General features: G+C 46.3%; 1 protein-coding gene across 3 annotated transcripts in view; it reads left to right on the top strand.

Moving 5' to 3' along the window:
• EPB41L4B (erythrocyte membrane protein band 4.1 like 4B) overlaps positions 1–27582 on the top strand; it is a 145095-nt gene that overhangs the window by 55131 nt on the left and 62382 nt on the right. For 2 of the 3 annotated variants that reach the window (XM_004269360.4, XM_033427470.2), the window contains exons 5-15: positions 1016–1060; positions 2893–2945; positions 8128–8248; positions 9356–9443; positions 9602–9690; positions 9987–10056; positions 10153–10322; positions 12324–12433; positions 14459–14489; positions 17553–17586; positions 23599–23663. In XM_004269360.4, coding sequence (XP_004269408.1) covers positions 1016–1060; positions 2893–2945; positions 8128–8248; positions 9356–9443; positions 9602–9690; positions 9987–10056; positions 10153–10322; positions 12324–12433; positions 14459–14489; positions 17553–17586; positions 23599–23663 — 876 coding nt within the window. Of the gene's footprint in view, positions 1–1015; positions 1061–2892; positions 2946–8127; positions 8249–9355; positions 9444–9601; positions 9691–9986; positions 10057–10152; positions 10323–12323; positions 12434–14458; positions 14490–17552; positions 17587–23598; positions 23664–25524; positions 27573–27582 lie in introns of those variants that run through there. The other variant, XM_004269361.3, reaches the window with a different exon arrangement.

Raw genomic sequence — 27582 nt, 5'->3', positions numbered from 1 at the left:
ACCGTGTGCATTGTTTTCAAAGTTCAAACAAATTACATTATCCTAGTGTTTCTCTTTAGAGCCTTTATGAAGTGTGCTGCTTCTAGCTGTCATCAGAGCCAGTGATTCTTAACCAGGGTTTGTGAATCAGAAACACCTGGGAGGCTTTTGAACAAATCAGATTCCTGGGGACCACTCTTGTGTGTAAGCTTCTCATTCTGTAGGTATGGAGTGGAGCGTGGGCAGCTTTGGTTTTTACAAAGCACTGTAAGTGGTTCTGATGCCCACGTCTTCCTGGTAAAAAGAACACTTACTTAATCTTTTACTTCAGTGAACTGCACTTGTGTTATTTGCTGCCTTCCTCCCCATTTTCCGTTACCCCTGTGACCAGCTGCCATCCAATTCCAGGACTTTTGTTTCGTGTGTGTGTGTGTGTGTGTGTGTGTGTGTGTGTGTGTGTGTGTGTGTGTGTGTGCGCGCGCGTGCGCATGCACACGTGTACTTTGTTTTTTCAAAGGCAGAGTCTGCAGTTAAACTGCATCAGAAAAAAAGCCTCCAGTGGTTGCTAACTACAGTCAGCTGTAAATTTTTTGATACAATCAGCTGCAGCCTTTCTGGAATCTGCTGGTGGGCAGGCTGAGGGCCCAATGCAGTGGCTCTACCCTGCCTGTTGGATTGGACACGTTGCATGCTGCGTGTGAGCCCTGCGTGCGTGTGCATGTGTGTGTGTGTCTCTCTCTCTCTCCTGGAGCCCCAAGGGTGTGTGGAGGTGTCATTGGACTGTGCAGTGCTCCATGTTCCATCCTCCAAGTATCTTGCGAATTCCTCCATGCACTCACCTTCCTAGCTAGATTCTGGGCTGCCTTCCTGGAGACAGGAGGAGATGCTTCCACCCAAGTTCTCATTTGATTTGGACTCCCTTTTTACAATGCAGAATTCCGGGCTGTGTGTGGGGTGGGATTTGTGATGGGAAGTTGGGGACTGGAAGCGGCTGGGGAAGAGTTACCCTCTTTTGACTTTTGTATATGTTTGTCAGGTACCTGTTTGTTTTACAACTCAGGCATGACATTCTTTCAGGAAAGTAAGTATGTTTTTGTTCTAACTCTTAACTCAGGATAGATCATAGTATATTTTCTAAATAGTTCACCGTGTGTGTTTTTTTTTAACTCTTTACGCTTGTTCCCTTTTCAAAATTCAAAAAAAGTACACCAGGCATTGTAAAGTGAGTCTAATACTTGGATCACAGTCATCATCATCTTATTTCACGTGATTACTATATGGCTTGAAGCATTTCCAAGAGCATTTAATATCTTAAGTGATGTGTATCTGGGAATAATTCTCTCCCTGATCACATCACTGCCCCATTCATAACGGCTTTTGTCGTATTTGTAAGCAAGATACGTTATTAGTATGTATACACTGACAAGTTTTTGGACCATCCAAAAGTCTCACTCATCACCATCTGCATTTAAGTCATGTAAAGAGGTTATGTTCTGATTCTAGTAGAAAGAGGTTTAGACATCTCATCTCATTTCCTTTTCCTCTCTTAAAAACGGTCTTTAAACACTAGGCCTCTGGCTATACAACGATTGTTGAGCACAAGAACCACTGGCACTGAAATGGTTGGTTTCACAGGCAGTATGTATTTTAAGGATATGAAATTTCAGCAGTCATAACTTTTACAGTTGTGTCATAGTTTCACCAGCCATATTGACTATTTTCCGTTACATGAAAAACTAAGATATACTGAATCTAAAAAGCAATACCTGCTATTACTGACAGGAATACATTTTGATTTTGAATATAATCTGAAGGAGATTCAAAATGTGATTTCCGAATTTGGAAGCTCTCTGTAGAACATGTGCTATGAGAATCCTAGTGGAATGTACACTATAGAACAAGTAGATTGTACAGTGTATACATTTGCCTTATTCAGCCATGCAATACGGATCTTTGATTGTGTGTGTATTTCTCTCTCTCTCTCTCCATACTGTGCTTCTCATACTAAGAGCCTCTTAACTGGTGATTGTCTTTGGTCTGGAAAAACATTAATGGCGATGCCTCGCGTTTGTACAGTACTTTGCAGTTTACGTGCACGTCAGCCTGGTTTACTGCATTCCTAGCAGAATGGTGTTCTGGCGGCCCCAGCGTTGCCTCTACCAGCTGGCCGTCTGTGGCCAGGACACTTGAACACTCAGTTCCTCATTTCTGAGGTGGGAATGGGGAGCACAGGCAACCCCCATCCTAGGGGGTTGACACACTTGATGCATTGACCAAATTGGATAATGTACATATATGAAAAGGCTTTGAAAACTATGAAGTGCTAGGCCAATGTGTGTCATTATTATTTTTCTAACTAAATTTGTAATAGTAAATATGAATGAGATCACTGGATTTGTAGTAATACACCTCTGTGGCGGTGCCTCAGTTATTCGATTGCTTGAGTGTATCCAGCTGTCCTGGCCATCTTAGATATAGTTTCTGTTTATTTGTAACACTATGACCTCGTTTCAAGAAAGAGTGAAGGCAGCTTCAAAAGATGCGTGTACTAGACCAAGATAAAGTAAGTTTAAAAATAATAAGGCAAAGGGAAGGCTTTTCATTCAGTTTCCCAAACTTCCCAGTTCTTGCCAGATTCAGTAAAATTGCCCACTCTACTTAGAGGTGAGAGGAGCTATACCTAGATGGGGTTATTTCACCATATGATGAGAGCTGACTTTGGGAAACAGGGAGTGTAAGTCAGCTTGTTTGCAGTTTTTAATGTAGACAGCAAAAATAGAAACCACCGAGAACAAAAATCATTATCTGAATATCACTACCTCCTGAGAAATGATGTTACTGACATTTTGTATAGTTATGAATATTAAAGTTCGTATTTACAGTTAATTTCTCTTCTTTTTTTTCCCTTCCAAGGTTGAAATGCCCATATGAAACAGCTGTGGAGTTAGCCGCTCTCTGCCTACAAGGTACATTATTCCTCAGTGGTAATTAGCATTTTAAAGTTGTTGCTTTTCATTTCAACAAATGAGGGTCTCCTGTGTACCAGGCACAGTGCTCTGGTTTGGTCTCCGTCCCCAAGTAGCTTTCAGTCCCATGAGGGGCTCGTGGCCGGATCACATACTCCGTGTGTACGTACAGAGTACACCGTGGTTCCTTCAGGAAGAGAGCCCTGCAGGAGGCTTGGAAGGTGGAGGCCTGTCGGGGGAAGGGTAGATGGAGATGAACAGAGGAACCAAGGCACAAAGTAGAAAAGTGTGGAGAGGCACTAGCAGTTGATTGGTGTCAGAGGGCCAAGTTCAAAAACCTGGAGCGGCGGGTGACCTCGACCCCATTTAAAGTGCATGAACTTTATGCTGTCAACACGGCGTCTTCGAAGGCTCTTGAGCGGGAGGCAGGCCTGGTCAGACGTGCATTTTAGAAAGGCCACAGTGACTGTGATGGGGAGAAGGGATGGGGGCAAGACCAAGACTGGGGCTGGGGGTGAAGTGAGGAGGTGTAGCTGTAACAAAACGAAACTAAGGCTGGGGGTTAAACACACACCCCAAAGTAGCATCAGCGGTACAAGGAGAAGGACCTGGTCATTAGGCTCATGTTGAGAGAGGAGACAGAGATGACTCGTAGGCTGCTACCAAGGATGGGAGATGGTGACAGTGAATGGTTAGAAGAAGAGTTGGGCTCCAGTGGGGGGACATCTGTGTAGGGTCTCTTGGCCGAGAGGGGCCAGTGGGGCCTCTGGGAGCTTCTTGAGTCTGTAGAGATCTGGCTCCACCAGACAGGTCAGGCTGGAAGCACTGACAGGGGAGAGTCATCAGCATGTGGGTGGGAATTGGACGGTAAGAGGGTTGCCTGCGTCTCAACGTTGACTGTTCCATCTGTCTGATGCACTGGTGGATTTTTAGTTTAACATGCGCAAGAAACACTTGTTCAAGTTGCCAGCACTAATTAAAAGGATACTAATGTGTAACTGCATATAAGGAATTTCATCAGCGCGTCGGATAGACATATATTGCGGACTCGTTTATCAGGGCTTCTATGGGATAATGAATTATGATGTATTATTCATTTATAACTACTAACTATTTTTGAGTGCCATAGTAAGACTTGGCTTCTGACTTTTGTACTTACCAAGTTTTAAAAGTTGATCTAAGTCTTTTCAAATTATAAAATCAGTACAGGCTTATTATAGAATATCAGGACAGCAGTCAGACAAGTAGAAGGAAGAAAGTAACCTACGGTCCTACCCACAGACGAGCAGAGTTTCTATCTATGAGTTTGAGTTTTAAAAATGTAGTTCTGATCAGACTCATACACAAATTTTTTTGTATGATTTTCTACTTGGTAATTTTAGTACATATATTCTTTCTGTCATGTTTGTACTTATAAAGAAGGTTTTTAGTGACCAGGTTACTCCCATTCCCTGATACTTCCATTCCTTAGTCACCTTTACTGACTTTGTTTCATTTATATATATATATATTTTTTCATTTATTTTATTTATTTATTTTTTTTTATTTATATATATTTTTTCATTTATATATATATATATTTACATCTTTATTGGAGTATAATTGCTTTACGTTGTTTTGTTAGTTGCTGCTGTATAACAAAGTGAATCAGCTATATGTATACGTATATCCCCATATCCCCTCCCTCTTGCGTCTCCCTCCCACCCTCCCTATCCCACCCCTCTAGGTGGTCACAGAGCACCGAGCTGATCTCCCTGTGCGATGCAGCTGCTTCCCACTAGCTATCTATTTTACATTTGGTAGTGTGTATATGTCCATGCTATTCTTTCACTTCGTCCCAGCTTACCCTTCCACCCCCAACCCCGCCCCATGTCCTCAAGTCCATTCTCTACGTCTGCATCTTTATTCCTGTCCTGCCCCTAGGTTCTTCAGAACCATTTTTTTTTTTTTTTAGATTCCATATATATGCGTTAGCATGCTGGATTTGTTTTTCTCTTTCTGACTTACTTCACTGTGTATGACAGACTCTAGGTCCATCTACCACTTTAGTGCTTATTATCTAGTGGGGGCTTGGCATATAATAGGTGCTCAGTAAGTGCAGAATGAAATTGAAGAGCCCCCCCCCCCCCCCGCCAATGGACTTTGGCTGAAGGGCAGTCTGCCCATGTGGTCTGAAGGTACTTGTGTTGGAGGTAACCGTCTGTGCTAAATACAATGCTAAGTGCTTCACATCCATATTTTCCTGATACAGTGGTCCTTATGGTCCTTATGGCTTTGGGGAACTTGGAAATGGACTGTCCACTTTGACCAATCTGTATTTCACCAGCTTGCCAAGTTGCGTCCACCCTAGAGTTTCTGAGCTGCCAGGAGGTCATACTGTCAGGCTTGGTGGCCCAGCAGTAGATGGCAGGGTGCAGTTAATGGGATGAAAGCATCCATGTCAGACCTGGGGCCGTCAGTCCACCTGAGAGGTTCTTCCTAAGGCCATTGGCACACGTCCTAAATGATTAGACGACGATGAGACACAGATGTCACCACCCTGCCTGCCCCCAAGTGGTGAAGGCATCACCCAGCTCTAGGAGAACCATTTGCCTTGCCCTGCCACCGAGGCAGACAAGAATACCAGCTGTCATTTGAACCCTTCTTGGAGAAATTACCTGTCTGAGTTGGAACCACAACATTAGTGTAATTTAAGATGCAGTCATTATGTCAGGTACAAAGACAAACTGAAGATGTGGACACAGAAATGGGGAAGTTTTTGTCACATTGTCTCTCCATATCCCCTCCTCCCCCCAGCCCATCAGTAAATGCTTCTAGTTCAGCCGCAAAGAAGCCGGTTTGCCTTGGACTATGATCGCTAAGAGCCTCTGTGGGTTTGCACAGTGAAAGCTTGTGTACTTCTTCCCGTGCTTGAGCCTTGAATACGTGTCTTGCTGCAGTTGTCCTTGAATTGATGCCTCATGAGTTGTGATGCAGTGGCCCTGCTTGGAGGCTCTGCTCTTTGAGAACTAATTTTATGGTTGCTTTGGAAATTATTTCAGGCACAAAGAAGAAGAAGGGAGGAGAAGAATGGGATAGTCATTTGTTGTGTGTCCATGATCTTGTTTCATCTTTGTCAGTTTCCCTTTTGTGGATAAGGCATCAGAGACCCAGGACAGTGAAGTGACTTGCCCAGGTCACACAGGTAGTATATGTTCAAGTTGGTAGTCAAACTCTCCTGCCTCTGAGCTGTTTCCACCACGCCCCACACCCTTCACAGCTGGGACTCTGGCTGCAGAGTTCAAAGACTGAGCAAAGTGTCCTCTTGCTGGCAGGTTCTTGGAAGGCAGGCAGCAAAGTGTCCCCTTTGCCTGGTCTCGGGGGAACCTCGTCATTGGCTTCTCCCTCCTGTGCTTGATGATGTCAGATGCACAGTTAATCCAGTCTTGTGCAGACACACCAGTAAACACAGGGCTCACTTTGGCCCATGGGTGCAGTGTGGTTCACATCAAGGAGATCTCTTCCCAGACTGCCCTTCTAGCTTTGCTAGGTCCCTAGCTTCAGGGTGACATCTTGGTCAGAGGTCAGTCGTGGCCCCCAGCCTTGGGAGCCCAGCCCTCACCTTTTCTGGGCAATTATGTCACCATCTTCATCTGTGACTTTGCCCAAGACACCAAGCAGCTGCACATCCTGACCCAGACCACCTGGTGGTATTAGGGGTGCCGTCCAGTTGAGAGCTGCAGATGAGGGGCTGCAGTCAGGTGAGGGGACAGTCACTAGGTCCCCACCCTGTGTCAGACACCGTCTCCCGCAGTCCTCCCACCACCCCTCCGAGTATGGTATTGCCGCTTCCTCTGTGTGGACAGGAACATTTTAACCTCTTCTCCTGCGAGCCAACTGGAGTCCCTTTCCTGAAAGGTGGGCTCTGGGATTGGGGCTCAGAAGCCACTGGAAAGGGCTGCTGGGTCCATAGTGAGTTGCTGTCACTGGGGGTGTTTGGTCATTTGCTGGCTGGTCGGTGGGATGTTGTGTTAAGCAGTGATTCTCAGAGTGTGTTCCCTGGGAACATACTGCATCGGCTGCGTCAGCATCCCCTGGGAACTTGTTAGAAATGCAAGTTTTCAGGCCTTATTCCAGACCTATGGATTTAGAACCTCCGGGGATGGGGGCCAGCAACGTGTGTTCGAACGAGCCCTCCAGGCAATTCTGGCGCATTCGAAAACCAGTGCTTTTCAAAGTAACGTGTGCACCACCCTCCTGGGGACGTGGTGGGTTTGCTCCAGCAGATCCAGGGTGGGGCCTGCGATTGTGCATGGTGAGCGGGCCCACGCTGCTGGTCTGCGGACCACACTTTGTGCAGCAAGGTATCAGAGGTAATTAGAGTTCATAGCAAACAAGGTATAGAGGAACCCCTGGAGGATTCCTTTTCCTTCTGAGGTCTGCCTCCTGCACTGCCAGGGTGGGGCGAGTGGAGAGAGTGAGCTTTCTCATTCATGTCCTGGAGGAATGGGCCCCCTGTGTCCTCGGGCCCTGCATTCCCAGGGGCACTGGGCAAGAGCCAGGACCAAGCGGCGGCTTCGGGCTTTTTGCTGGGATCGCCCGCGTGGCCGCTGCTCCTTTCTGCACAGCCGGCTCCCTCCCAGCTTCTGCCTGAGTTGCCGCAGTTGCTCCTGGGGCCTTCTCACCCCCTCCTCCCTCACTCCTCACTCCTTCCTTCTCCCTCCTGCCTGATTTTTTCTCCCTGATTTCTGCCTGTACCGAATTCTTGATTGGTCCTCTCCAGCACTGCAGACTCTGGAGTGCTGTTCAGACCTACCCTTAACGAGAGCCTTGTTACATGGATGTTTCTGGGTGGGTCCCCATTGCCTGCAGTTGCCTTTTATTGCAAATTCAGGCACTACCATTTTGTGGGGGAAATGTAATCAGGGCCTCCCTGGGCCAGAGAAATAGTCGGGAGAGGGACAGTCATAACTGAGATGATGGTGTATGGCCCAGTGGGGAGCGCATTGGAGTGATTCATGGGAACTCTGAACGTACATGTGGGGACCGAGTGGGAGTTAAGTCCTCCTGAAAGCGGGGAGTTGGTTATACAGGAGGGGGTACCTGTGCTGTTTACAGTCAGGCAAAGTGCCTTTGGACCTGGTGCTGCAATAACCAAAAGCATTCACTGTCTCCTGTTTTCTCCCTTTTATGAAACCTGCAGCCGAGCTTGGGGAGTGCGAGCTTCCAGAACATACACCAGAGCTTGTGTCTGAGTTTCGGTTCATTCCAAATCAGACAGAAGCGATGGAATTTGATATCTTCCAGAGATGGAAAGAGTGCAGGTACCTTGATGCTACCATCTAACATTCTGATGTATGCATTTGGTCGTTTGTAAGCATTTGTCAGACTCTCTTATCTCACGGCAGAGTGGCTCTGTTGATGACTATAAAATCGCAGCTCCAGCTCTTCACTTCTTTCCCTCCCGTGCTTCAGTCCAGTTTTTGAAAGGCCCACAGGACATCTCTCTTTCCAGAGATGTACAGTAAAAACCAAGCCACACTCCTGTTTCTTCCTCTGAAGTACAGGGCCTGGTCCCGACTTGCTCGTCGCATAGCCAGGGACACCATGGCCATCCCGGCCTCCTAACCAAGGCAGAGGGGTGCTGCCTTGACCCACCCGGTCCCACACACCTGGGGCTCTGTCCGTGGCCTGGACTGCTAGGGCAAACCCTTTAGAAATGTGTCCTGGGGTTCCTTACAGGGACACTCATGTTTGAGACCATGTGTTGTACAGAGTTGTATTTCAGGACACGTGGTCACCACAGCTAAATCCAGCCCTGCCACTTCTCTCTTGCTTTGTCCTCTTTCCTCCCTTAGTCACCCTAGTCTAGCAGTTTTATGCCTGGATAACAGGGCCACCGCCTCTCCTCCCGCCCGGCCCATCTTCCCCAAACGCTGCCTGTGTCCAGTCACTCTTGACTCAGAAACCGAGCATGGTTTCCCGTGGTCCCGCAGCCATTCTGGCTCCTTTGCAGGTGGAAGGTGACAGTAGCACATTCTCGTATCCCATTGAAACAACAACGTAGAAACGGGCGGGTGGGCGTAGAGTCTCGCCCCAGTCCCTGTCACACCCCACCCACGCTCCCTCCTGCACGAAGCCGCCTTGAGCAGCCAGCTGTGTATCCTTCCAGCCTTTCTCCTTCGCGCACGCATGCACGAATCTACACACACAGAGGCGTCTCCCTAAGCATTCCTATTAGAAGCCCTGTTCTGTCCTCTTTCCGCTCAGTGAACAGTCTGTTCTTGGAGGTCGTGTCATGTTGATGTAAATCGGTAGCCCTCATCCCTTTAATTGCCCCAAGCACCCCTTCATGTGGCCGTGCCCTTCAGGCTTGTGTGGGTGTACGCGTTGCAGTTCACATTCACATGTGTCTCGTTGGTTTTTCTAAGGGGAAAGAGCCCTGCCCAGGCGGAACTCTCCTATCTGAATAAAGCGAAGTGGCTGGAAATGTATGGGGTAGACATGCACGTTGTCAGGGTAAGAACCGTGTGCGTTTAAGTAATTGGTTTTCCCGGTGACTGAAAAACGTGTAAACAATGTGCAAACTAAGTAACGCGGTGAGGAAACTGTTTTGCATTCTGCTCTGTGACGACCTGTTAGAACCCTCTACCGACTGTGCCTTCGTTTATTTGTAGGGAAGAGATGGCTGTGAATATTCTCTTGGACTGACCCCGACAGGCATTTTAATCTTTGAAGGAGCTAACAAAATAGGCTTATTCTTTTGGTAATTTAGTTTTGTCCTATATTAAAAATGTCTTTTCCTATTTTGTGGTGGAATTATATGTGATGGGTGATTATCGAGGGATATTTGCAACACCCAGATTCATTTTTAAAACACACGTACTCTTGCATTTGTGGGTGTCTGACAAATGGCAGTGGCGCTTCTGGATAATCACACTTAACGTGAATGAGTGATTCCTTGAGCAAATCTGAGCTTAAACGGTAGAAAGGAAACGGCGGTGTGATGGGTAGACAGCGCTGCTGCAGACTGTGCTTTGAAAATGCTTTCTCTCTGGCCAGGCCCAAAATTACCAAAATGGATTTTAAAAAGAGCAAATTGACGCTGGTGGTGGTGGAGGACGATGACCAGGTAAGCCTTGCCTCCGTCCCTCCGACTTGCTGTGAGTCATCCTGAGTCAGTGTTACAAATCCCTGCTCACCGGGACCCCCGTGCTTCACCTCCGAGGGCCGGGAACAGGAGCACACGTTCGTGTTCCGCCTGGACAGCGCCCGGACCTGCAAGCATCTGTGGAAGTGCGCCGTGGAGCACCATGCCTTCTTCCGGCTGCGGACGCCGGGAAACAGCAAGTCCAACAGATCGGACTTTATCAGACTGGGCTCTCGCTTCAGGTTCAGGTAGGCACCGTCTTTACAACACGGTCACGTGTCTTGAAGGAGGGGAGCCGTGATGTTTTGGTGAAAGGAGCAGTGGACCTGCATCTGGAGGCTTGGGTTGGACGTCCTGCCCCTGCTTCTTTCTTAGCATCTGACCTTTCGGGGAGTCGCCGGAGCTCTTCTAGCCTCCGCATCCTCACGGATAAGATGAAGCTAATAATCACAAAATTATTAACAGCTGACATTTAGCTGGAACTGTGCTGTCTCATACAGTAGGTGCGAGCTACATGTGGCTATCTAAATTAATTCATGTTCAGTACATTTAAAAATGTGGCTCCTTGGTCTGACTAACCACGCTTCAGGTGCCCGGTACAAGTGAGATGGGTGGCTGCCACATTGGGCCGTGCCGATGTAGAACGTGAGCGTCGTTTTGGAAAGCTCTGTTGACCACACTGCCCTAGGGCTTTTCATGTACCAACTCGTAATCCTCCCCATGGCCTTAATGAGATGGGCCCTCAGATTATACCCATTGTACAAATAAGGGAACTAGGTCCGGGGGCGGGTATATAATCTGTCCAAAGTCACAGCCAGTCAGTGGTAGAGCTGAGATTCAACCCCAGGCTGTCTGGGTCTTATGTCTTATATTTCAACCACTACTCTATCGCCTGTCACACGCCAACATCAAGAAATTTGGTGACAATTAAGAATGAGAGCGGATGTCACTGTGTGTGTGAGTGACCCAGGCTGGGCTCAGGAATATTTGAATCTGAAAAGACCCTGAAGAAAGAGAGGTTTATTCCGATATATTTCTACTTACGTTTCTAAGACCATGTCTCTCAAAGTGCACGAGAACTCCCTGGGTGTTTTTTTAAAATGAGGATTTAGGACCTACATCTCAGGCCTTTGTAATCAGAATCTATGGGGGCTCACGTGTGGCTGTATGAATAAGGCCTGGGCATGTGCATTTTAAATGCACTCCCAGGGTCGATTCCTGAGGCGTGTTTACAGATCTGAGAATTGCTGTTACAAGATCTAAAACTTCACGTGGTTTCATAACCTCTTCTCACACATGGCACGTCCTTGAACTCTGTTTAAGATGCCAAACGATTTGTTCATTTCACATTTTTCTGCTGTGCACGGAAATGTCTGTGCACTTGTGTTTAAAGAATCGCTTGGTTTGAATGTATTTTTAAATGCTGCAGAGGGGAGTGGGGGGGGACCAAGTCCTTTCTGAGAGAGAATCGACTCATGGGTCCTGCGAAGGAAGGACGGAAGGAAGATGTCATAACTGCGAAGCCTGGCAGAGACGTTGCACGGTGTGCTGACGTCTGCTGTGCTCCAAGTGAGCAGGACCGCACTGTTGAGGTTGCCCAGGCAGGGTTTCCCGTGGGACTTGGTCCAGCCCAGGGTGAGAAGGAAGGGAGTTTGGAGATGAGTTTGCCCCTTGGAGGCAGTCAAAGCAGGTAGCAAGTGGCTCCTTCCATGTGATAAATCATAAGCTGAGGGTGGCTGGAATGAGGCAGTGATAGATCAGACAAAGACAGCATTGCCTCCTGGAAGCTGTAGCTGGACGTTGGGTTGATGGAGAGCCTTGGTGAAAGCAGCAGTGTTTTTCTTGGCATAGCAGGGAAAGCCAAGGTTTAGTTAAGTGGTCATTGATAACAGCCTTTTAAAAGAGTTAAATGCCTACCTAATACGTTTTAGGAAAGGTATTTTATGTGTGAATCAGTGTTCTTAGTCAAATATTCCAAGTACTCAGACCTGCTTGCTTTGTGCAGTCAAGTGGCTGGTACCTAAATTGCAGGTTTTGTCCTTTGGCGGAAATATAATACAGCCTGGATTTGGCAACAGTGATTTTATTTTCAAGCGGAAGGCTAAATTTAGTGTGTGTCTTTGCCAAGCGAGTTTGAGATAAGTTGAAATTTACATTGGAGCTCTTGGAAATAAAAGTTCACTTCCAAATACGTATAATGTACTGACATTCTGATATTGGTAGCATGCAGTGAAATGTTTGCTTTCCAGTGGCCGGACGGAATACCAGGCTACACATGGCGCCAGGTTACGGAGAACCAGCACCTTCGAGAGGAAGCCTAGTAAACGCTATCCGTCGCGGAGACATTCGACATTCAAAGGTGGTGTGCTTTTCGTTCTGTCTTGGAATTTTACATCACGGTTAAGTTGGTTAATAAGCCCCAAGGAGTTTGGTGAAGCAGTTTGTGAAGGAACTGTCTGCTGTTCTCTGTCATTCTGAAGCTTTTGACAAAACCCCAGTGGGCTTCTCTTGGTGGGAATCAGGCTACTCTCACCATCCAGCTGTCTTTAGTCTTTCCCATTGGATGTGTTCATTTCCTTCTCCCCCTTTTCCATATTTCTTTTCTTGTACCTCTTTGCTTCTGTTGGGCCTGGGACCTTAGGGATATCATAGGTAAACATGTTTCTTGCCCGTGGAAGATGATGACATGTCTCGAAGGGAAGAACAGTCCCTTCTCCCCTCCATCTTCCAGTTTCAACTGGGGACATCAGTCTTGAGCTAACCAGAATTCTGACCACTTAAGAGCAGAACCAGAACTAATTAAAGACTGGACTCGGGGCCCAGAGTCAATCCAAGCACACCGTGTCCTTGAATTTAGCCAGGCCCCAGGATGCTTGCCCTCCCCACCCCACCCCTTTCCCGAGCTCCCCGAGCTTCGTCTGTCATTTACTACTGTGGCCTCACACCTGCATGAGGCCTGGTACCCAGTTACCGGTTCAGTCAGCAGATGAGCAAGCCGGGCTCGTTTCTGTTTAAACTCGGCCTCCAGATCCCATCTCCTAGCTCTCCTTTGTCCACACTTGATTGCTCCTCCATTCAGGACTATCTTGTTCTTTTATAGCAGGACCTCTGCACCTCCCCACCCCACTCTTGTTCCCTCCCATATATCATTGCACTGGCCATTTCATATGTTTTTCTTGTATAACTCAGGACTTAGTGGGCCTTTGTGGGACCTGGCACCTGTGCTTTCCCATCTAGAATCTTTAACCTTGTGTTCCCCACTGTTTCCTTCCTTTTTGAACCAACGGTACAATAGCGTGGCAGCCAGAAACTCTCCAAAGCCATTCTTGGCTGCTTTCGTGGGGAAAAAATTGCCCAGAGCCCAAGGAATGTGGCCTCACTTTCAAGAAAGACCAGAGGTTGAGAGGGTGGGGCTGGGTCCAGGGAGGGTGACAGGTCCGTGAAGGGTGATTGGTTGCAGGAACTGGGAGTGATGAGTGATGGGGCGGGGCCGGGGTGTGGGGGGATGAGAAAGCTCCCTGTCCCAAGGGCTGTGTTCACCTCCCTGGTGAGCATTATTATGCTTGTGCACGTAGCCATTTGGGTCAAAGTTGCCCAGAAACACCCCAGTCGAAGGAAGAACTTGCTGGTGGGGCCGTCCAAAGATAGTGCCCCCTCTTGACAGAGTGAGCGCCCAGTCCTTGGAGGTGTACAGGCGCCAAGGGAAAGGCGCCGCGGTATGGCTTCTGCCTAGGGGAGGGTGCTTGATGCCCCGAGGTGACCTTAGAGCTCTTCCAGACTCCAGGTTCCGTGCTTCTCCTCCACTTCCCTTCCTGGTCTTCATCCTCTTTCCCTCCTTTATTTTACTGACATTTTCTCCAGCCAGAGTTCCAGCATCTTTGTGAAACCATTAATGATTTTCCATGCTCCATTTTTCAAAAAACGAAACGGTGTCTAGGTACACAAGCTCTACCTCTGTCCATGGCCCCTTCCGCAGACTCACACCCCGAACCCAGTCGGAGGTGTCTGCCCCGAGCTCCCCTGCACAGGTTACTGCTTGTATTTCAGCCTGTCTTCGATCTTTCACGCCTCTGTCTCTGTCTGTGTCAAGACTGTGAGCTCCTTGAGAGCAGGGACTGTCTGTCTCTGCCTCCTAGGACTCCTGGCCCTGGGAACTAGCTCAGTGACCATGTTCTGAGTGAATTGGAGGGTGGGGCACAGCGGGAGGTGATTTACTTTTCCTCCAGAAAGGAGAGGTAGCCAAGATGAAGATTCTGCCTCCTGGGGTTGGGACTGCTCTGAGATCACAGGAACCTCTTCCCTGAGCATTGGTAACAAGTGGTAAAAATGGTAAAAAGTGGTAAAGCTCTCTAAGGTGTCATACTTTTCTGTTTTTCCCTTAAAGCAAGCAACCCGATGATAGCAGCTCAGTTCTGGTAAGCGCCCCCAGAGTCCGGGTATGGCTCTGCTCTCGAATTACTGTATTTGTTTGCAATGTTGACTTTTTCCTTAATACAGTTAAATCACAGAGTGAAGCACCTGATGGTTTCCTCTCCACCCCCTTTTTCTGCTGCCTGGCTATACCGTCCGCCTGGCTTTCAATAAGTACACAGTAGAATGTTCCAAGACAGTTTGTTTTTTTGGAAAACACAGATGCTTTGTTTGAGTGGCTTTGTGCTTTGTGTATTGTAACAGTGGGTGATAAAGGTGATAGGAATGTGTGTGGCACAGTGTGCTAACGGCACTGCAGGCAGTGATGGGAAAGAAAGGCCGTGCTCTTGAGCAAAAGCTCCCCGAGAACAAAAACTGGATCCGCTCAGTGACGTGCGGGTTTCATGTCATACAACGTAGAAGACCTTTATCAACACCCAGTGAAATTCCTGTAGGAAGAGAACTTGTCACAAGACTGAAACTCTAGCACCGGTGTCAACAAACTTTTTCTGTGAAGTGCCTGGTCGTAAATATTTTAGACATCGCAGGCTCTGCTGTCTCTCTCAGGACCATTCCACTCTGCCCCCGGAGCATGAAAGCAGCATAGACAGTATGTAAATGAACGCCTCCTGGCGTGTTCTGATTAAACTTTACTCACAAAAGCAGGTGGGCCAGGTTCGGCCCATGGGGCGTGGTTGGCCACCCCCTTCTCCAGCACAGGTGGCCTTGATCTTTCCTGGACATTGGAATCACCTGTTGAGCTTTGAAACCCTCAGCCAGGCCACACCCCAGGCTAATCGAATCAGTCTCCAGGTGAGGACCTGGGCATCTGTGGTTTTAAAGCTCCCAGGTGAGTCTCATGTGCTGCCCAAGAGGACACTGTCCCACCTGGTGTGTACTTCTCTTTCTCTCCCTGAAACAGTTGTTTTCTTATGTGAGTTTCGACCTCAGTGGACAGCTGTCATGCTAGAGAATCCCAGACTATGTAATTGTTTCGGCCCTTGTGTCCAAGCTGCAGCCACTGGTAGCCCCATCTGGTTAGTCTCTGGTCATCCCAGGCACAGGTCTCAGGCTACCGGGGAGGGTGGTGTTTGAGGTCAGCCTGTCTTGGTGCGCTGTACGCCCTGGGCAGTTGGTAGAGTGAGGCGTGTGGAGGAGTGGGTTAGTGGTGAGGCATCAGGAGGCCTCCCGCCCAGCCCTGGCATTTCTCTTAACTCAGCTCTGGGGCGGCCTTTTTCTCATCTGAAAACAAAGAGGTTGGGCTAGATCAAGTGTTTTTCGAAATTTTGTAGCTTTTAATTTTGGCCCACTAGGAGAAACCTGCCATGGAAGCCCAGTACAGAGAACAGACCAAAGCGGGACTGCTCTGGGTGACACCGAGCAGGGACGGCAGGGCTGCCGCCTGCTGCTCACCCACCCCCCGCATCCCACAGGCAGCCCCAAGACACCTCCAAGGACCCCGAGGTTCTGGAGAACGTAGCTGGCCGTTGTATCACGGCTGGAAGCTCAGCCTGGCCCTCTGATGGCAGACGCTGCTTGCAGTGCCATTCGCTGGGCGTCAGATGTCTGGCTCTTCCATCTGGGTTGCTGAAAGTATGCCTGTCAGCATGTCTTGTTTTTAATTCTCAGGGGCTTGTGAGTTAACGTTTCTTTCCTTTGCTCTCTAAGGAAGTGATTGTTTTGCTTGTTTGTTTTCCCCTAATAAAATTACATTTTCCTCTTAGCATCTAGGAGAGATTATATATATTGAGAACCAAAATAAACTAAAACAACAAACCTCCACCACACCCACAAAAAACCACCCAGTAAATATACCCTTTAGGAACAAATGAGCTAATAACCACTGTTCACAGCTGTTCAGTTGCTCTTCATAGCCTGTGGGGTCCTGGGGGTGGGGAGGGTTTCTATGGGAGCCGGGGACGAAACTGTGCTCTGGGCGCAGAGGTGATGCCAGGAAAATAGCACCTTGCAGAACACTTCGCCCTCCTGGTGAAATGCAGCCGGGGGTGAATCTGGCCCAGAACCTGGCTCTGTGCACTGGCCCTCTATGAAAACTGGAACACAGGGTTATTTAGACCCTAAGCAAGGCTCATAACCATGAAATGTTTTCCTCTCATTTCTGGAGGAGCAGTAAACCTTGGTTTTGAACACGCCACCCTAGCTGCTGAGCCCGATGATGGTGCTGGGTTGGTCTGTGGTCTTTCTGGCAGATGCCGAGCTTGCATATTAAATAAATTGTGTTTTGCACCAACCGTCTCCACCCATACTTTTGACCAGAGTAGTTATACTTCAGATTCCATCAAAATAGGATCATGCATGAGGAGCCTGGAACCTTTCTGCAGGTTCTCAGAGAGCCAGCGTGGCTTGGCGGAAAGGATACTGGCCTAGGGGTTTTGCAAATGTCAATTCCGGTCACGGTGCAGCCATGGACTAGCTAGCGAGTATCCTAACTTCTCTGTTAGGCAACCGTTCCTTTATCTATAAAATGAGGTGGTAACATTTATTGACCTCATAGCCTTGTTGTGTGGATTAAATAATAACAGATGTGAAGTTCCCAGTACAGAGCCTTATGTGGAATGAACATTCCAGAATGGTGGCCACGTCATGGCAGCATTGTTGAGAGCGGTGGGACCCACAGTGGTGTATGCTCAGAAGTGGCTGGTGGCCCTCCCTTGAGCTGGAGAAAGCCCTGGGCATCACTGGAGCTGCCCGGTACCATGGGCCACCCAGCAATGCCAGGGCAGGCCTGGAATGGGAGCTAAAATTATTTAGTTTGCCCAACTGAAAGGACCTCCTTTTTGCCACCAAAATATAACATTATAAGCACGGGTCTGGAATATTACCTACATGTTTCTATTTGCGAACTCTAAAGTGATGAATGAGGGCTGCTGTTTGGTTTCCCCAGTTATATGTTCATTTAAGCTGCTAGTAACCAAAAAGAAATAGTATTTGTAAAAGTTGCTAACAGAGTAGCTAGCACCTAGGGTTACTTTACAACTGTTAAATAAATCAGTAATAATGCCGCTTTACAATCTGTTACATTACAATTTTTCTTTTCTTTTTTTTAGCTCTAAAACAAATCCTGAAGTCCATAATTACCAGGTGAGCTATTGCTTTTAAAGGTTTTCATGTCATACTTCTTAAAGTGTCTAAATTTTCCACACTGAGCAGTCATTGCACTTATAATCAGGTTTGGAAGAAATAACAGCAGTACATGTTTTTTTGAGAAAACAGTAAGAGGAGAGCCTTCTCCCCTGACCCCTGCTTCCTCTTGGTCATCCGAGCTGCCTGTTTTTCTTAACCTTGTACACTGGCAAGCGGCAGGGATATATGTTCTAAGTTTCTGGGTGGTCAAACACAGCCTCTCGGGGGCACTCAAGTGAGGCCATTTTTTGTCCAAGTGTGTTCTAGGCCCAGGGAACATGAGTCCCTGGAGGTGTGCCCCCAGGAAAAGGATGTCTTGGTCACATGTTTGGGAAATGCTGCGTCCTTCATTCCCTTCTTGGATCTTATGGTGCCCACTGGGATGCCAAAAGTGCTGAAAAATCCTTCAAGGAAGACACATGTTTTATTTTTTTAAATCCAGTGTTTCCGCAAATCATTTGACTGTTGGACAACCTTCCCACCATAAGAAAAGCTGGTTCCCCCACCACTTCTGTTGGTGGTGTGTTCATTTCCATCAGTGGAATAGTGGTTTCTAGAACCTGCTTTGTAAAGCACTGTGCTAAGGCCTGTTGGCTGCAGAAGGAGTGGAGGTGGGTTTCCATGGCTGGTGTTCTGCTCTTTCACAGGATGACCATCAAGGCCCGACCCCCCTGCCTGCCCACCAGCCCCTGCTGTGGGTAGCTCTCGCTGGCTGCTCGCAGCCTTCTGTAACCTGGGTCCAGCTTAACTTTTCTACGTTTATTGTCCCTGCTCCTTAGCATACATCATGTGTTCAGTTCTTAGAGAATCACATCATTTTTTTAAAAACATCTTTATTGGAGTTTAATTGCTTTACATTGTTGTGTTAGTTTCTGCTGTATAACAAAGTGAATCAGCTATAGGTATACATATATCCCCATATCCCCTCCCTCTTGCGTGTCCCTCCCACCTTCCCTATCCCATCCCTCTAGGTGGTCACAAAGCACTGAGCTGATCTCCCTGTGCTATGCGGCTGCTTCCCACTAGCTATCTGTTTTACATTTGGTAGTGTATATATGTCCATGCCACTCTCTCAGTTTGTCCCAGCTTACCCTTCCCCCTCCCCGTATCCTCAAGTCCATTTTCTAGTAGGTCTGTGTCTTTATTCCCGTCTTGCCCCTAGGTTCTTCATGACCATTTTTTTTAGATTCCATATATATGTGTTAGCATATGGTATTTGTTTTTCTCTTTCTGACTTACTTCACTCTGTCTGACAGACTCTAGGTCCATCCACCTCACTACAAATAACTCAATTTTGTTTCTTTCTATGGCTGAGTAATATTCCATTGTATACATGTGCCACATCTTCTTTATCCATCCGTCTGTTGATGGACACTTAGGTTGCTTCCATGTCCTGGCTATTGTAAATAGAGCTGCAGTGAACATTGTGGTACATGACTCTTTTTTTTTTTTTTTTTTGCGGTACGTGGGCCTCTCACTGTTGTGCCCTCTCCCATTGCTGAGCACAGGCTCCGGACGTGCAGGCCCAGCGGCCATGGCTCACGGGCCCAGCCGCTCCACGGCATGTGGGATCTTCCCGGACCGGGGCACGAACCCATGTCCCCTGCATCGGCAGGCGGACTCCCAACCACTGCGCCACCAGGGAAGCCCTATGATTCTTTTTGAATTACGGTTTTCTCAGAGTGTATGCCCAGTAGTGGGATTGCTAGGTCATATGGTAGTTCTATTTTTAGTTTTTTAAGGAACCTCCATACCATTCTCCATAGTGGCTGTATCAATTTACATTCCCACCAACAGTGTAGGAGGGTTCCCTTTTCTCCACACCCTCTCCAGCATTTATTGTTTGTAGATTTTTTGATGATGGCCATTCTGACCGGTGTGAAGTGATACCTCATTGTAGTTTTGATTTGCATTTCTTTAATGATTAATGATGTTGAGCATCCTTTCTTGTGTTTGTTGGCAATCTGTATATCTTCTTTGCAGAAATGTCTATTTAGGTCTTCTGCCTATTTTTGGATTGGGTTGTTTGTTCTTTTTGATATTGAGCTGCATGAGCTGCTTGCATATTTTGGAGATTAATCCTTTGTCAGTTGCTTCATTTGCAAATATTTTCTCCTATTCTGAGGGTTGTCTTTTTGTCTTGTTTATGGTTTCCTTTGCTGTGCAAAAGCTTTGAAGTTTCATTAGGTCCCATTTGTTTATTTTTGTTTTTATTTCCATTTCTCTGGGAGGTGGGTCAAAAAGGATCTTGCTGTGATTTATGTCATAGAGTGTTCTGCCTATGTTTTCCTCTACGAGTTTTATAGTGTCTGGCCTTACATTTAGGTCTTTAATCCATTTTGATTTTATTTTTGTGTAGGGTGTTAGGGAGTTTTCATTCTTTTACATGTAGCTGTCCAGTTTTCCCAGCACCACTTATTGAAGAGGCTGTCTTTTCTCCACTGTGTACTCTTGCCTCCTTTATCAAAAATAAGGTGACCATATGTACGTGGGTTTATCTCTGGGCTTTCTGTCCTGTTCCATTGATCTATATTTCTGTTTTTGTGCCAATACCATACTGTCTTGATTACTGTAGCTTTGTAGTATAGTCTGAAGTCAGGGAGCCTGATTCCTCCAGCTCCATTTTTCTCTCTCAGGATTGCTTTGGCTATTCGGGGTCTTTTGTGTTTCCATACAAATTGTGAAAATTTTTGTTCTACTTCTGTGAAAAATGCCATTGGTAGTTTGATAGGGATTGCACTGAATCTGTAGATTGCTTTGGGTAGTATAGTCATTTTCACAATGTTGATTCTTCCAACCCAAGAACATGGTATATCTCTCCATCTATTTGTATCCTCTTTAATTTCTTTCATCAGTGTCTTATAGTTTTCTGCATACAGGTCTTTTGTCTCCTTAAGTAGGTTTATTCCTAGATATTTTATTCTTTTTGTTGCAGTGGTAAATGGGAGTGTTTCCTTAATTTCTGTTCCACATTTTTCATCATTAGGTATATAGGAATGCAAGAGATTTCTGTGCATTAATTTTGTATCCTGCTACTTTACCAAATTCATTGATTAGCTCTAGTAGTTTTCTGGTAGCATCTTTAGGGAGAATCACATCACTGTTGCCCCATAATTTTTTCCCACTGTTCCTTGGCCCACACTTGTCTGCTGGGAAGCTGTCACCTCCACAAAGCCTTCTCTCAGCCCCTTGATTAGAAATCACCAGCACCAGTGGTTCTCAGCCCTGCTGCATGTTAGAACCATCTGGCAAGCTTTAAAAAAATAATTGGTGCTTGGGCCTCAGCCTGGACTGGTTGAATCAGAAACTCTAGGGGGGGTGGGATCTGGGTATTGGCAAGCTGCGGTGCCTCTCTAAGGTGGTTCTGATGAGTGGCCAGGTGGGGGCCCTGAGCTAATGATGTGTCCCTGGCTTCCCGGGTTATCGTGTGCTGAGAGGCAGCACCCATGTCTGATGACCCCCTAACATGGTGGCCAGCTTTCTTGTCCTGGGTGGGTGTGAATGTCCAAGGGACACTCCTCCCCTGAGTTTCTCTGCCCTCTCGCCAGTCTGGTTTTGAATGTCACAATAAAACTACTCCATGATGAGTTAGTTCACTTTGGAGCCTTATTCTAATCCGTCTCTTTCTGGATCTAATCAGTCTCATTACTGTAGATATTAACTCCTTAGTTGGGGGCAGAGTGTACATTATCTTTATGAGACCTCCAAATTATGTTTCCGAAGAATTTTGTGATATCGTCTTCTGTACATGAAATCTTATTCCCAATGCGCAGAACCTGGACGTGACTTCCGAGTTGTAGGGAATGAGTGTAAAAAGTGCTTTGCACCTGGAAGGGGAAAGGCCAGCTTTCCTGATCTCCTTGCTGCTGCCTTTGGGTTCTTGAATCTTCTTAGTCAGAGTTTTTTTTTTTTTTTTTTTTTGGTCGGACTTTCAGGTGTGAGTGGCTAGAATGTTGTTGATGGGTGATTAGTGCTTGAAGGGGAGAAAATAAAATAAAATAAACAAAGCAAAGCATTCCCAGCTCAGCGCTGCCCTTGCCCCAGCAGCCTCGCAGGTAGAGGGAACGTCGAGGCGATTGTTCGTTGAAATCAAATCCATGACAGCTGTTACCTGGATGTTGTTCTTCTCTTAACATCTTTGGCAACCAGTGGCCCTCTGCTCCTTGCCAGCCTTTAGAGGTGCCATGATGGGAGTAAATTGACCAGGAAGAGAACATCCTGATAGGTGGCCTGGTAAGCATCTGAGCGCTGAGAAAGGTTTCCAGGAAGGTGGTATTGCATCCTTGGTGTTACTGTGAGCTCAGCAAGCTTAACCGAATGCAAAGGACGGATTGCTGTGTCCTTGATGGGAGCACTATTGGCATTTGGAGAGGGGCAGTTCTTCATTGCTTGCGACTGTCCTTAGAGTTACAGGAGGTTTAGCTTCCCTCTTCTCTGCCCAAGAGTTACAGGTAACCCTCCAGTCATTGTGACTAGCAAAACTGCACATACTCATTTCCAGTTGTCCCCAGGGAGATGTAACGGTCCTGGTTGAGAACCATGTGGGTTAACATTAAAAAATACTCCTTGACAGCTTTAGAGGGTGTATAAATTACCAAAGGAGACCAGGGAAGGTTCTGGAATATCCTCCTTCCAAGTCTCTATGGATAAGGTGCCCACCTCTCTCCAATGCATCTGATTTGGTTGTGTTTGAAGACAAGGTATATAGAATAGAAGGTCCACTTCTATGCTAGATTACTCTCTTTTGTTCAAGAGCCAGTTGGTGGAGCCTCTTTTGGGGCCTTGGCTGTATGGCCAAAACGCCTGAAACGGTTCAGCTTTGGGCAAATCATCTATCACCTCTGGGTTTCTGTATCCCCTAAGAGAGAGAAATATGAAGCGACTATTTCCAGGAGATTCTAAAGCCCTAGTCAGCTTTCAGATTCTGCCACTGAAATGTTTTCTCCAGGTTCCTCTTTCCAGTAGGATGTCCTTTGGGGGCTGCGGAATTGCCGACAGGCATCCTTGAAGGAGAGGGGCCACTGGAATACAGAAGAGTCAGTGAGGGCATCTCAGGTCCATGAAAATGGAATGAACAGAATTGCTGAGAATTTTTCATAATAGAGAATGGACTTCTGCTTCTTAACCAGAACAGCAGGGAAGAAGAAGAAGGGGAAGAAATAATTAAAAGAATAATGGTGGCAAGCCTGTGGTGACTTAAATGTCAGGAGAACCTAATTTGCCCCATAGAAAATTTAGCCTTGAAGAGCCCCAGGGCTTCTGACACAGTCTGGGACCGCTGCCCTCTGCAGGCCAGAAGTGGACTGGCAGGCAGCCTGCCACCCACCCAGGCCAGCCTTATATCTTCACCCCGGGCCGTTTTGTGAGTCATCAGTCTGGATCCATTTTCTCATGTTAAAATGGGCAAACTACTTCTTTCCTTCTGTTTTATCAGGATAATGGTGCCCTGGATGGTTTGGGGTTTTGTTTGTTTGTTTCCGGGGCCGGGCGGGGATGTGGGGGGTGTGGGGGGTGTGTTTTGTTTTGGATCACATTTTAGAAAAATTTTTTTTAACAAGAGAGAAAGAGTTCGCCCAGAGTCCTGCTGCCTTGGCATCCTCTGTTCAGTCCTTGTCTGTTGGCAGATGTAACTGTTTACACACAGTTGTTGTCATTTTCAGCAACGACAGAAATTGTTTCTAAGGAATAAATTACCGTCATTCTCTCCGTCTCTCTGGCCCCTTCCGTGGGTTCCCTTGGGAGAGATGAATATTGCCTTGCCTGGGCGCCCTAGGGCACCCTTTCAAGGCAGATGCCTTCCGCTTTCTTCTTGGAGGGCAGCCCCCAGCCTTTGTCATGGGGGAAACGTGATATCCTGGGAAACGTGCGCTCCCCCAGCCAGGGTTCAGTAAGAGCCTCTCCATTCACAGCCGGTGAAGACCATTGAAAGCAAAGGGCATCTAATAATCGAGTTTGGTGTTTTATTTCTAGCCTCAGTATCACCCCAATCTTCACCCCAGCCAGCCTCGGTGGCACCCGCACTCTCCAAACATCAGGTAAGTACCTGAGCTCACAGAGCCGTCCTTTCCCAAGCTCTCCTTTTCTACTTAGTTATGAATTGAAATTCTGTGTCAGAAACAACTGTTAAAGAGTTGTCTTGTCCCGGAAGAGATGAATAACTTGCAAAGCAAAATAAGCCGGTGACGGGTCTGGATTTACTAAAGTTATGCTTGACGAAATAAAAATGAACTGGGTGGGGTTTTTTGTTTTGTTTTGTTTTAGTCACTCTAACCTCAGATATTTTGGGTTTGGTTTTATGTTTGAAATGTTACTTAAAATTTCGAAGTAACGTTTTCCTGTCCTGAGAATTCATTTACTAAAAATAAGACTAAGGCTCAGGGACTTTTGTTGTGGGATTATTTTTTTTTTTGGTTGTGGGATTTTTTTTTTTTTTTTTGGTTGTGGGATTTTTTTTTTTTTTTTTTTGGTTGTGGGATTTTTTTTTTTTTCAGGGATGGGGTGGAGGGTTGCTTTTTGTGGTGACGGATCTTTTTCTAAACCTAGGGGTCGGTAAACTTTCTGTAAAGGGCCAGATAGTCAATATTTTCAGCTTTGTGGTCTCTGTCACAGCTACTCAACTCTGCCATGGTAGCTTGAAAGCAGCCACAGGCGATACAGAAGTGAATGGGCCTGATTGTGTTCCCATAAAGCTTATTTATGAAAATAGACAGTGTGGGATTTAGGCTGAGGGCCGTGTTTACCCACCTCTGCCCTAACCTACCACAGTCCTTCCTAAGTAAACTGGCACCTGCCTTGTTGCATTTACGGTTAAGCTTGAGATTTTTTTTAATGCCAGCTTTGTAAAGGCAAACGTTCCTTTCATGATTTGAATTTCAGATCAGTCTTAATTGGTGTTTATGTGTGAAGCTCTTTCAGAAACATAGTTGGTGAATTCAGTTTGCAGAAAGTTATTTCTTAGCGAGATTGCTAGCCTTGCTCCTCGAGAAAGTGCGGCGAATGGAGTGATGGGAATAAATCCATTGAGAACAGGGCAAATGAGAGCAGTTAGTTCTTGATAGTTCCTACCAAGTTTGCTGGGGATCCTGTAGGACAACAGTGCAGTTTGATCATAAGCACTTGATATTCAGGTAACATTTAAAAGCAAGTAAAACTAGTGAAGTAATACTTCTAAATGTTTCTGTGTTGCAAAGGCCGTTTCTTTTCCAGACATGAGACACAGAGAGATCTATAGAAATGCTTTTCAATTTAACCTTGTGTTTACAAAATTGAACACTTATTTTTGCCTGTTTTACCATATTGGTTTCCTTGTGAGGCAGACCTGGCTGGGAATGCTAGGGAGGCTGGACCGGTGCTGCTCGCAGGTGGCCCTGCTGCCTGGCAGTATCAGTGTCACCTGCAAACTTGTTCATGCAGAGTCCCAGCCCCACCCCAGACCTGCTGCATCAGAATCTCTGGGGGTGGTTCCCAGCATATTGTGCTTTATCAGACTCTCCAGGAAAGGAGAATTATTTGGTCCAGCACTTTTGGAAAATGCTGCTTGAGGCGTTCGCAGTGTCCGTTCACATGGCAACAGTTCTTGAGAATTCCCGTAGAAAAGGAACCTTTTTCACCACCGCCTCGCTTTCCCCAGACCGACTTGATCATCAGACACCCTTTGAGGGATGATGGTACAGCCAAGGGCAGAGCTGTTCTCAACTTGGAAGTTGATAGAGCACCCACATGTGAATTTTTTAAATACTTGAAAGTAGGAAACCCATTCATTTCCATCTGAAAGCCATCCCCATTTATGTGGTTCATGGTTTTTCTTGTCCGTTTCCTTTGTGCTTGTGTTGTTTCACTCACCTCTCTGCATTGTCTTCATACCCCCACTGACCACTCACTCTGCGAACAAAACAGGCCATCCTTTCAGGATGACAGGCCGCATTGGAAAGCATCGGCCAGTGGAGATGACAGCCATTTCGATTATGTCCACGACCAGAACCAGAAGAACTTAGGAGGAATGCAAAGTATGATGTATCGAGATAAACTCATGACTGCACTTTGAGAGACTGAAGCGTCTTACTTCCATTCACCATCATAGTTTCGTTACATCCCATGGAAAGTGTCTTGGCATCCCGTGGACGTGTTTGTAGAAATGTCTTCTAGGAATAGTTCTGAAAGGTGTTTTCCGTGTCTGTGTAAATATTTGAAAATAACCCCAGTAGGTAGCCCTAACTTACTGACTGCATTCTCAAAAAATGAAGGTAGTTAAAGGCTCAGGAATCGTTCTGATATTGTGATTTTAAAATTGGAGTATAAGTCTGTGTTTATCGTATTGCTGTGTACCTGTTGTTTCTTTGTTATTTAATGAATGGGACCAAAGAAAACCAGAAAAACTTGGGAAGATCGCTCCGTAGAGAGTACCATATAGTACAGTGGTGGGAATTGAGGTCACTGGGGGCCCAGCCTCTGCCATTGTGTGATCTTGGACAGACCATCTCCCCTCTGTTGGCCTCATTTTCCCCGTCTGAAAAGAGCAAGTTGGACTAAACGATCACAAGGTCCTCTCTAGCTCTACAGTTCTGTGATCTATCAACGTTTCATATTCTTAGGCTGAGGACATAACATTCACACCTTCTTTAACAGAGGATTACCTCTTTCAAAAGCTGAATAAAGTATATAACATGTTAAAGGTTATATCAATACAGGGAGATTTTGAATTTCCTATCTTAAAGCAGTTTAGTCATTTTGAATTCTCGCAGGTTTATTAATCAGAAATCACATAGCCTTTATTTTTATAGAAGTTGCTGCTCAAGTACAAGAATAATTTTTTAATGTCTTAACGATTGGTGCTGCTAACTTGCGTGCTTTCAGAAGACATAATTATGAATGCACACTGTCAATATATAGAGTTCAAGGGTTGGTTTTTATCCGAGGCTTCATTCTTTTAAGAAGCAACATGCAATATGAGATGCATTTATGGCTCAAATTGAAGCGTGTAAAATTTTAGTGAAGTTGTGCCAAAGCATCCCGTGCAAGAGGATAGGAGGGTGTTGCACAGTCTTTCTGTAGAACCAGAAATCAATACGTTGCCTTTTAGGGTAGAACTCGTACCAAACTCTTTATTTCCCGCCCCCGTTTCAAGCCCCCGAGTAAGACCTTTTTTTCCTCCTGTTAGGTAGGCCTGAGATACTTTCCTTAGTATTTTTGTGAAATCAATTCTTGTGCCATTTTTTATATATATAATTGTAATTTGGCCCTTTTAAGCCTTTTTAAAAAAAAAATGTGTTTCCCTCCCTTGAGATAGTTTATTGCCAAAATCTGATCATTTTTTTTTTTGGTTACCACAAAAATCTATCCAGAAGGAGGGAATCAGCTGCACACCGTGCACAGTGGAGTTGATCACCTATAAACGCTCCCTAAGATACATGTTTACAGGTGTATTTCCTTTTAGCAGATGTTTTGGTCCTCAGTTTATGTGCTGCCTACAGATAATTGTGTTCTGAATCTTTTGATTTCATTGATACATTTTTACAAATGTGTTTGTGAGGAATAAAGATTGTTCTTGCTTTTTTTTTTTTTTTTTGACTCCATCTTCCTTTTATGCTGCACAAGAGGTATCATTTGTGGATGAAGTAGGTGATGGGACTTTGGAAGTCTGAAGGTGAACATTCAGTTAGGTGGCATGGAGCAAACTCATCCTGGAATGAGGTTGCTCTTAGGAAGGGTGGCCCTTTTTGTAGACTCCGTGGCTGAGGTGTTTATTCATCTGGGGCAGCTTCGGTGAAGGTTCTGATCACAGGTGGCAGTGGGGCTTCCGCTGTAACAGTCCTGTGGTGAGGGTGGGTGTTTGCCCTGGTGATTGCTGCTGTCCCGGGAGAGAGACCTCCAAACCTGTGTCTGTGGCCTCCTGGAGATTGTGTATGCTTATCTAATAACCTCTAATAAATACCTTTCTGCCTGAAGTACCTTGAG

This window comes from Orcinus orca, chromosome 6 (assembly GCF_937001465.1).
Source record: "Orcinus orca chromosome 6, mOrcOrc1.1, whole genome shotgun sequence".
Taxonomy (NCBI): domain Eukaryota; kingdom Metazoa; phylum Chordata; class Mammalia; order Artiodactyla; family Delphinidae; genus Orcinus; species Orcinus orca.
The sequence above is the reverse complement of the archived record's forward strand: the minus strand, read 5'-3'. Positions and strand labels throughout refer to the sequence as shown.